Source organism: Enhydra lutris, unplaced genomic scaffold, assembly GCF_002288905.1.
Source record: "Enhydra lutris kenyoni isolate GAN:26980312 unplaced genomic scaffold, ASM228890v2 scaffoldscaffold1, whole genome shotgun sequence".
NCBI classification, from domain to species: domain Eukaryota; kingdom Metazoa; phylum Chordata; class Mammalia; order Carnivora; family Mustelidae; genus Enhydra; species Enhydra lutris.
Window position 1 is genome coordinate 38,880,559 of NW_019154085.1, and position 11,231 is coordinate 38,891,789.

Below are 11,231 nucleotides of genomic sequence, written 5' to 3' on the forward strand. Positions count from 1 at the left end.
AGGAAAGGAAAGGAAAGGAAAGGAAAGGAAAGGAAAGGAAAGGAAAGGAAAGGAAAGGAAAAAGGAAAAAGTTAGGATAAATGAAGAGACAAAGGGTGAAATGTTACAGTGCCCCATGAAGGAAGAGAGACAGAAAGAAAAGTTTAAAGTAGTCAGGGAGAGCTTGATCACAGAATCACTGAAGCACCAGCACTTTCATGGGGTGAAGGTTAAGGTGGCAATATATTACAGACAAGCTGTAAAGAGAAACATGAGAAGAAAAGAGAAGTCAAGTGTGGTGTAACAAAATGCAAATAGGCAGAACAGGGAGGGCTCTGCAGGATCTCAGCTGTGGTCTTTTTTATCCTCAGAGTCCTGTAAACAAGAACCCATCCAAGTGAATAACGGAGACACAAGAGAAGACACACCCATCCCATTGCCCTGTGATGAAAAAAGTAATTATCACTTATCTTACCAATTTTCTAATTCTCTTTGTTTTTCTATGAGAGCAAAAGCTTTCCTTTGTTCTCTGATACTAACCACCTCCCTGACCCTAACAATATCCAAGACCCACAGCCTTGTGCACACCCTCTGGCTACTTCTAAGTCATGTGAGATGCAAGGGGGAAAGAGAGCTGAGCTCTTTGATGAAGGGCATGTCCCTGAGGAGAGAATACAGAGAGAGAAAATACTAAAAAAGTGAATCAAAGAACACCAAATGACAAAGTACAGGAACAACATGGGCTTTAGATAAATTGACATAGAATCTAAACAGTACCATTTTGTGGAGTTAGTGAAAAGAAATAAGTTGCAACTTGCTTTTCAGAAGTTGTAACAGAAACATGGAAACCATGCATGATACTGCTGGTCAGATTTGCAAGTACAGAAGCTCTGGTGAAGGACTTTTAGAAAAAAAGTGGGAATTGGAGGGACTTGGAGTGGGGGGACAGTGACACAGGAGGAGAACTTTGGTGATAACTGGAATGCTTGAGATGAGAAAAATGAATAGAAAGACAAAAATCAACATAGAAGAGGCATACAGAAAGACACACTAATAATTAAGAAATAGAGATCAAGTAGGAGAAAGTAGGAAATGTAACAAAGAATGGATAAACTGAAAAATCTGGTAGGGGAGAGCAGGGCTAGTTCTAGGATGAGGCAAGGAGGTCCTAGGACACATGGAAAGAAAATCTTATTTTTGGTATTTTCTTGTCCCCTTGGCACCTCTTCTGACTCACCCTAGAACCTGCTGGATCCTGGGAGATAGTGATAAAGAATGTTGAGAAAAAGAGTATGAATAGAGAAATAGACAGAAGGAAATTAATACCAGTAAATAGAAAAAATAGGGAGGAAGCCTAAAGAGAATGAGTAGAGGATAGGTGAAGGGACCATGAGTGAAAAAGTGATAAGAGAGTGGACCAAATAAAGAGAGAGAAGACAAAAATGGAACATTGTTCCATTTGAAAAGATGATCACCAGAAAAAAGACACAGAGGGCTCTTCCTAATACCACTGAGAAGACATCATTAAGCTGTCTACAATTACCAAAATGACCCTTTCACTCCCTCAGAAAAAAAATGGGCCTGTACCCAAGCATCTCATGTCTCCATGGCTTCAGTCACCACCTGTGATCTGTGGATTCCTACACACACCTCTTCTCCAGAACTGTCTTCAAGATGCATTCCTTTAAGTGCCTGAAGACTTGTAATCAAAGATCTGAAATTCATTTCTATTCAGAATCTATATTAGTTACCTGTTGTTGTGTAAAAAACAGTCCTGAAATTCAGTGGATTAAAATAACCATTACTTTATTTGCCATTGCTGTCAATTCCAACTTCAAAATATGTCCAACCTGCCCATTTCTCTCCATGTCCAGGATGCTTACGCTAATTCAGATTCCTATCACTTCTCACTTCAAAGTAGAGGAACTTTCCTGCTGGCCTCCTCCCTCCTATCTTGCTCCCCTCGATCTGTTCTCCATACTTCAGCTCAATGAGCATTGCAAAAGTGCCAACCAGTTCATATGGCTTTCCTATTTAAACCTAGTGCCCTCTTGTGATCCTCAGCATGAGGTCAACATAACTTGGTGTGGAGTGTTGAAGGGTACCTCCCATACAGTTGCATAATCTCCCCCGACACTCTCTTCCACCACATTCCCACCATACCAAATTCTGCTTGTTTACTTGAATTGTCAAGCTTTCTCAATTATATCTCTGCCTTTGCACTGTATACGGTTTGGTATATAGTTCCAAAGTTGAAAATACACATAGCTTGTGACTTGGCAATTACATTCCTCAGCTGAAACCAATAGAAATGCACACTATGTTCAAAAAGAGAAAAGAAACACACAGAAAAACAGTATTATTCATAATAGCCAAAATCTTAAAACAGCAAGATCACAATAATCAAAAAAAAAAAAAGAATTTTTTTTATGGTTTTATTTTTTCATGGCTTATTTCTACAATGGAATACTATACAGAAGTTAAAAAGCAAAATAAATACAGATGATTCTCACAAACATAATGTTGAGAAAGGAAGCCAAATCGTCTCCCTGCCCCCACCAAGTGACAGAGACAGAGAAAGAACAAATGAGGGAAGGGACATAATTCAATTTATACAAACATGTATATTTTGGAAGGGGCAAAATTAATCATAAGTAGTATTAAAAGTCAGGATGAGGGGCGCCTGGGTGGTTCAGTGGGTTAAAGCCTCTGCCTTAGGCTCAGGTCATGATCCCAAGGTCCTGGGATCCAGCCCTGCCACGGACTCTCTGCTCCACGGGGAGCCTGCTTCCTCCTCTCTCTCTGCCTGCCTCTCTGCCTACTTGTGATCTCTGTCTGTCAAATAAATAAATAAAAATCTTAAAAAAAAAAAAGTCGGGATGAGCATGTTGTTAACTTGAGCTACATGCTGGAGACAGTCAGTGGGAGGCATTACTAAGAGGCTCCCAGGGTATGAGTAATCTTCCATTTCTTGACCACAGTAACAGTTACCCAGATATGCTTACTTTGTGATGATTCAAAATTTATGATTTGTCCATTTTTTTTCAATGCACATTTTACTGAGAATATAATTTTTATTTTTAAAAAAGAGCAAAAAGTGGGGCTCCTGGGTGGCTCAGTCAGTTAAGCATCTGACTCTTGGTTTCAGCTCAGGTCATGATCTCAGGGATGTGAGACAGAGCCCCACGTCGGGCTCCATGCTCAGCACAGAGTTTGCCTGAGATGCTCTCTTCCTCTGCCCCCACTAAAATAAATAAATAAATCTTTAAAAACAAAAAAGCAAAAAATAATTCATCAAAGGATGAAAAGAGAAAATAAAAACAAACAAAAAACCCCCCAAACCAGGGAGGCACAGAGAAAGGGACACAGTTAAGCAGCAGGAAAGAAGGGGGTGGGGGGGCGGAGCTTCACCCCTGCAGTGGATTTACAGGGAGAAGGACTTATCGATAGTAGTGAACAGTGTGTACTCCCTTTGGGGGAGACAAATGAAAATTCTTCATTCATTACAATTTGATCTAGGCTCACCGCTATCCAACCATGGAATCCAAATCAATTCCTGTTCTGTGCATCTGGTGGATATAAAGAAGGAAAAGCCATTTTCCAGCTCGACACTTAACCAGGCATCTGCCGTAATAGGTAAGGCTGACTGAAAGAGTGTGTAATTTGAGTCACCAGTTCCAGGCAAGGGGCTGAGACTTGTCATCAGGGTCCATCGAAGCAGCCCAGTTGACCTTGGATGGAGGCAAGAGGGGAGGAAACAGCATCATACACAGTGAGCTCCACAGGAGAAAATCCCAGTAATCAGAAAAAGACAGAAGTAGTAGATTTAAGTACTAACATATGGAAGATGATTTCTAAAGCGAAAGAAGAAAGTATTGCGGTAGAAGTTGAAGAAAAGGAAAAAAACTTCAGAAAGCCAAGATATTCATGAGAGGGAATGAAGAAGGAAACACATGAAGACAAAGAGAGGTATAGAGGGATACCACTGCCAGAAAGAGAGGCATAAATAAGGGCAATAGGCAAAGCCAAGAAGAAAGTGGAGTAAATTGGGACTAAAAGATATAGGGAGCCCGGAGGTGCCGGGGGGAAGAGTAGGAGATCACATGAGGGCAGAGGTAGGAGGTCACATGAGGGCAGGGGTAGGAGGTCACATGAAGGTGGGGGAAGAAGAGTGTTGGCAGGGGTGGGCAACACTGCCCTCTGTGCATGAATTCCATCACTTTTAGTTTAGGACTGGAGCAACCTGCAGGTCACACACATTCAAGCACAGACCAGGGTGCCTTGAGTTAACTTAACTTCTAGGTTTCCCTAGTGGTCCTGTTGCTGAATTGCCTGCTATGTGGGCTCATTGGCCCCACCCTGAAGCTAAAGGGCTTTGCTCCTCTGTGCAGTGATCAGCAGTGACTCAGAGGAAACCAGTGATGAAGACAAGGCCCCAGAAGACTCCATGTCAACACTGGAAAGTGGACCCGGTAAGGAAGTGAGAAAGCAGGCTTTGGCTACAAGAAGCTGAATTAAGATCTACTGTTTGATACACCTTATTCTGTGCCTATTCTGTATGATAGATTCAGTTTATCCTGGAATCCCAGTCTCTGCATTTATTTTACTCTACCTTTTTGGGAAATGCAGGAAGATTAAAAAATCATTGTATATATAGTTTTTTTAAGATGAGGCCTATTAATTGATAGGTCCTATTTTTCAATACAAGCACCCATGTATTGATTATATAGGAGAAAGGGGCTACCAAAATGATGATATTTTTTTTTTAACTAGCTAGTTTCTATGCTTATATGGTATTGGATTTTTACAGTGATTTTTGTAGGGAACAGAAAGCTAAATATTCCTTTATTAGAAGATCATATCATCATCTGAGCACAAACTGAATTGTGTCAAAAGACAACTCATTCAGCTAACCGGTGTTAGCAGAAAAAAGATTCAGATAGAGCACTCTGAAACCCAAAGTATTGTTTTTGAGAGTTCTTCAGCAAGTCATGGCATCGATAATGACTTTTCCAAGGGCTTTTGCAAATAATACCTTACTTTTTAATTTATAAAAATCTTAAGTACCCCAGACATTGTAGAGAAAACACAATCACATCAGTGTTTAAAGGTCTTCTACAAAGTCTCATGGAGAATTAAAGGGACAGACAAGACAGCATCTTGGATTCTGCATTTTTGCTCTTTAAAATTGAAGCTAAAAATGATTTTCAAAATTATCAAAATGTTTCCTCAGTTTTGTGGGTAGCATGAGTGGTCCTAAAGTCTGCAGATCTTTTGTGCACACATGGGTGATTTTTTCCCCTTTCTACTTTCTTGACCCAGAGGTTATTAGAAACATGCCTGTTTAGGGAAACATACTTGGAAAAGACCTAAAAACAAGTAAAAATATTACCTGGTCCTGATGTTACCAAAGAACAGTATTTTAAATGATACATCATTCTTATTACTTACTAGATCCATCAAAGTAAAATGTAAATTCACTTCAGGTTTTAAAGGGTACACATTTTAACTTCTGTCTTAGTATAGCAAACTGCTCTAAAAGGCAGTCCCAAATATGTCTAGGAGTCAGACACAAGAGATTATTTCTCAGCCTTGCATATGCACTGGGTTGGGCGGGACCAGAAGAGGTTGTTGACACAGGATTTCCAAGGTTAGAAACAGCAGAGATGAAGAAAGTGTGAAGTGACAGTGGAAGGGGTAAGAAGTAGAAAAGAGATAGTATGGGAAGAGCAAACAGGGCAAAGTTGCCCTTTGCCTCTGGGGACAGGGAATGGAATGGGACTACTGTTCAAGGCAGGTAGCTTAGAAGGACAGACCAGGGTGGCACTGTTGCAGACCACAATTTGCATGGGTTTTCTAGATTTTTCTAGCTTTTCTTATGGGGATATTTCCTGCTAGTATTTCAGTTTCTTGGTCACACGCTGAGACCCCGAAAAAGCCCTCTTCCTTTGTGCAGTGACCAATAATCTTGACTCATTAGAATCAAGGGAGAGAGGAGACTCCCAAGAAGCTACCTGCTCACGACTTCAGATTACACTGGGTAAGAGCATTAGGATTGCAGCCCTGGAGGACAAATACTTGGAGTCTAAATCCAGAGCTGTTTTTCTGATGAACCTTGTTTTGAGCATGCTCTATGTGCCTTGATTCTATAACTTCCAGGGACTATTTTCTGCATTTAATTTCTCTCACCCTGTTGGGAAGTGGAAGGAGGCAGGAAGGCATAATAGATTGTTATTTAACTGCATGGGCCCATTTGACTGATATATAGATAATGTAGCAAAAATATGCTGGTAAAATGACGAACTTTTTTTCTATGCACTATCATGTATTAATGCAAAAGAGTCGCAGTAATGTATCTATTCTCTACCAGTATGCTTTATATTCTATTCAAAAGAGTAAGCATGGTGCACCTCTGTTTGTTGACAGTATTGTCTTCAGTTCCAAACTCAAAAAGCCTTCAAAGAATAATTTGTGCTATTTAATTATTGATGGGAGAATGACTTCTGATCAGCTATTCTTAAACCCAAATTACTTAACTATTGGCTCACATTGTGATTTTTTAAAGGGCTTTTATAAATAAAGCTTCATTTTATTTTCATAAAAAACCTTAACAGGGAGATAGGGTAACTAGGTTATCCCTGCTTTATAGATAAGGCAACTGTGGCCAGTAATGTTGAAGAGTCATTTAAAAATTTACATGGAGAGCAAAAGAAGAGCCAATCAGGAACCCAGCATTATACTCCAGGCCATCAGAACTGGATTCAGTTGAAGGAAAGAGAGAAAAATGATCATCAAAGGATTGTTACGATTACAAGCCCATTGAGCTGTCACAGAATTTGTAAGATCGTTGCATACAAATAGTTGTTTCTTCCCTTTTACTTTATAGACCCCACGGATTTCAGAAAATTGCCTATATCCAAAGAAAGAGTTTGGAAAGTAGATAAGGGAAAATAAAAACTCTTGGTGGTTACAAATGAAGAGTGCTTTCTACAAAAGATCCATTCTAATTCTTTGTTATATCTTTCAAAGTAGAATATAAATTTGTTTTAATTTAGGGGGGTTTGTATTTTAACTTTAGTATTAATTAGTTGGGCTAATGGTTGTAACAAGCAAACCCAAAAAAGTCAAGGGCTCAAACACAATAGAATTAAATTTTTTTCTCAAGTAAACTTTCCAAGGAGTTTTAGATGGGGGAGGTGGGGGACCCTGTTTCAAGTGGGCTTTAGGGAAGCAGCCAAGTGGGAAATCTGCCTTCTTTGATACCGGACTCCCAAGATGTCCTGGGGATATTCTTGCCATGGCTTTTTAACCATCTTGGTTCCTTTGTCATAAACTGAGACTTTCAAGGGACACTTGCTTCTTCCACAGCGAAAAGATTTGTTGAGTATTTGGAATCCAGTGAGGATGAGGGGCCTCCAAGAGCCTCGTGCTCAGTACTGAGAAGTGATACTGATGAGGAGGGTAAGTACTGACATCACTGGACTCCCAGACATGAGGAATCTGAGTTCAGAGTTCTTGTTTCCTGGGCATTTAACTCCGAGCACACTCCACAGCCTAGGATCCTATTCTCTGCATTTATCACATCTGGCCATTCTGAAAAGTGTGAAGAGAGAAATCATTATAAATTCAGGTTTAACAAGATGGCTCTAGTTGAATGGTAGTGTCATTTTTACGACATGCTTTCAGATTTATTGACCCCAAAGTATTGAATTCTGTAGTGATTTCCACCCCTGCCCACTCTGATTTTCTAGAGAGCAGAGAAAATGGGTATCTGCTGTTGCTTGACTTTGTAGCACACTTGTTCAAAAATCAGAAGATTCTGATCATAGACTTTGATTATTGGCAGAAAGAAAAGCTTCTGGTTATGATCATCAAATTTAATTTATACCTTTTGACAGATGACCCCAATATGACATTGGTCTATACAATATTTGAAAATATCTTCACTAGTAAGATACCCTTTTATGTTTATAACAACTTTAAAGGTAGCCAGATAACTGTTACTGTCTCCACTCCACAGGTGAGGAAACTCTGGCACATAAACATTTAAGGATCTTCACACATCTTGTGTGGAAAGTTACTAGAAGAGACAAAACAGCCCGGACTCTTAGCAAACATCCATAGTATTTTATTCAAAACCTTTGAAGCCAGGCATAAAATAACAATCTGTTAGAGAGACAATGTGGTTTATATCTTACATATTACCCCCCAACCACCAAAAATCCAACAGGGTCGGGGACAGAATCCCATTCTCAAATATACTATATTGATATTCCTGCAACAAATTGTGTGATTTCACACCAAGTGTGAGAAATAAAGTTTTTACATGGAGTCATGTCAGCTCAAGTCCAGATTCGCTGCCGAAGTAGTTAACTGAAAACCTATGGGAAAAATATGGATTTTCAAAACTTCTTTGATTTTGCAGTTGGGGCCAAATGATTATGGTTCTCTGTGCCATTTAGTAGTGATCGTTCTCCTTTAGATGGGAAGAGACAGAAATGATCATCATAGTGTCTTTCTAGTCCAAATCCTATCTACAGCGTGAGTAGTCATAAGATTTACAACTCTTAGTTGTAGATTACTGGTTGTGTTTTCCATTACTTTTTAGATCCTGTGGATATTGGAGACAAATCTATTTGGGGGATACGCAAGAGGAAAAGATGTAAGAGCAATTAAAAATCTTGATGTAACAGATATGTTTCTTTACTTTCTTTACAAAAACTTTGTTCAAAAAATTTTGTTATATCCCCTAAAATAAAAAAATTAATTTGTTGGTAATTTAAAGGATTCACATTATACGTTTTGAATTGGGTGGGCTGGACTAATTGATACAATGTGTAGGCCTCAAAAAGTTCAATGGTACAAGTGCAATATAAGTATATTCTTCACTTGCTTAAATAGGATAAAGTAACTGCAGGAGTGGAGGGCTGTTCTGCTCTGTATGATTATTGAAGACCCCAGCTGGTAAAGGCCTTGACATCTTGAAAACTTTGTTTCCACAGACTCCCTGGATAAGCAAGGGAACTGGAAGAGGAAGTGTGTTCCAACAAGTGAAGAGGGTAAGACGTGATGACAAAAGGGAGTGCCTTCCATGGCAACGTTGTCCCCCAGCCAAGCCCTGGGGGTGGTTCCTGGAGCAACCTTGACCAACAGGTCAGATGGAGCTACAAGGCAGCCTGGTAGTAGGAATATTCCTGCTTCTCCTACATGAACTTCCTTTTCTAATTTTCCTTTTAAAGAATTTGGTGCCAGATTTGTTCCTAGGACACAGACTGAGACTGCTAAGGAATTTTGTTTCTTTCTGCAGGGATCAGCAGTGCTAACTGTTCAGAATTAAGTGATGCAGAAGAACCTCAGGAATCTTCTAGCTCAGTCCTAAGAAGTCGGTCAGGTAAAGAAGATTAGGATGCCAAGCCTTGTTCTGCAGAATGTCAGGAATTAAAAGCTACTGTTTCCTGATGCATTCTATTCTGAGCACCTTGAAGACCTGTATCCAGTTAATCCTGAGAACTCCTTTTCAGCATTTTAGAAACTAGGAGACAGGAAATTATTATAAATTCATGTTTAACAGGCTGAGTCCTAGCGAATAAATGTATGTAATTATATACTGCTGTTGTGGAAGAAATGAATAGCAAAACGGTGGTATCTTTTTAATACCTACTGTCATGCCTATTACCACTAAGATCTTAGATTTCTATAGTGATATATTGATTGGTACTAATGTCATTTGTAATTGTAAAATTCTCAAAAGACGACTGGTCCTGCTATGTAATTATAGACAGAAATAAAAGCTTCAGATCCACAACTTTCAAACTTTAGTATAGTTCTTGACAGATGTCCACCACATTGTAACTTGATTATATTGTGTTATTTTAAAGTACTTTGGCAAATAAGATCTTACTTTGTCATCACAATATCCTCAGGACTTATGCAGGCTAATTTCTGTTATCCCTATATTGGGATGAGGAAATAGACATTTGACCAAATTGCCCAATTTGACCAAAGGTCAAAAAGTATGACTGTTTTATTAACAGGCAGGAATATAAGAGCTGTATCCAGTGATCAAAGTCCAAAAAGGAGGTACAAGGGACCTACGATATAGTATCAGCAGAATGTATCAGTGCCTGATGCAATAAAACTTATTTAACACCTATATAGATGATTAGATAGATAAATAGACAGATAAAAATGAAAATCATGAAGAAAAATAAGATGGTAGGAGTGGTGCCAGCTACAAGGTATACAAAATACGTGGAAGGGCAGAACCAAAAGAATGAATAGAGAAATAAAAACGTGGGCACCTGGGTGACTCAGTTGGAAGCAACTGCCTTCGACTCAGGTCATGGTCCTGGAGTCCCAGGATCGAGTCCCACATCAGGCTCCCTGCTCAGCAGGGAGTCTGCTTCTCCCCTTTAGCTCTCCCCCCTCTCATACTCTCTCTCTCAAATAAATAAAGTCTTTTTTTAAAAGAGAGAGAAATAAAAAGGCACAGAGATTAAGAACATCACTGATGAAAAGAGAGAAAACAACACAGAGGACAAGGGAAATCAGGGAGAGAAGTTCACAGAATCAAGTAATGGAGATAGAAATGGGCAAGTCAGGGAAGTGGCCAGAAAACTGAGAAATAAGGAGGAGAATGAGTTGTGGCCAGATAGAAAAAGTGACAGAGCACATCTTTGTTGGATATAACGTGTAGTCATTGGAGTGGGTGTTTTCTCAATTGATCTGAATAGTGAATATAAATGGGCTTGACCACATCAAAGTGGTCCCTGTCTGTAGTCTGTCATTTTCTTATTTCTCTTCAGTATCCTCTTGTGAATTCAAAGCTCTTCGGATGAATAGAGGAAGAGAGTTAGAAGAGAGGCCAACATTTAAGAATCTGATGGAGAAGCCAGTTATGATATTAATTATCTTTGTTTTCCTCTCTGCAAAGAGGGAAAGCTCTTCTTTCTTTAACTTACCTCTTCCCCCAAAACATAGCATGTACATACACACACAGATGCACACACACTCCCATACATAGACTTGTGCCCAGATTTGGACTGCTTTCAGCAGGTTTGAGAGAGCCAAAAGAGAAAGAAGAGCTGTGCTCCTGAACAGAGGGAGGTGACACTGAATGGATAATGGAGGAGGAAGAATGAAAAAGATAGGCTGCGGTCTCCAATTGGAAAGACATCTGACTGAGTACACTTCAAGTTTTTTCAAGGGGACATGGAACCCAAATATCACCAGATTGGGGAGTTTTGTGGGGA

At 39.5% G+C, this 11,231-nt stretch overlaps 1 protein-coding gene across 7 annotated transcripts in view; it reads left to right on the top strand.

The window, feature by feature from the left end:
- The window catches only part of LOC111143417 (nuclear body protein SP140-like protein), a 93,119-nt gene that overhangs the window by 39,205 nt on the left and 42,683 nt on the right, over positions 1-11,231 (top strand). For 4 of the 7 annotated variants that reach the window (XM_022497150.1, XM_022497158.1, XM_022497167.1 and 1 more), the window contains exons 7-15: positions 351-434; positions 3,499-3,615; positions 4,371-4,451; positions 5,936-6,019; positions 6,629-6,817; positions 7,348-7,440; positions 8,588-8,641; positions 8,982-9,038; positions 9,287-9,370. In XM_022497150.1, the coding sequence (XP_022352858.1) occupies positions 351-434; positions 3,499-3,615; positions 4,371-4,451; positions 5,936-6,019; positions 6,629-6,817; positions 7,348-7,440; positions 8,588-8,641; positions 8,982-9,038; positions 9,287-9,370 (843 nt within the window). The remainder of the gene's footprint in view (positions 1-350; positions 435-3,498; positions 3,616-4,370; positions 4,452-5,935; positions 6,020-6,628; positions 6,818-7,347; positions 7,441-8,587; positions 8,642-8,981; positions 9,039-9,286; positions 9,371-11,231) is intronic. The other 3 variants (XM_022497193.1, XM_022497175.1, XM_022497202.1) reach the window with 3 other exon arrangements.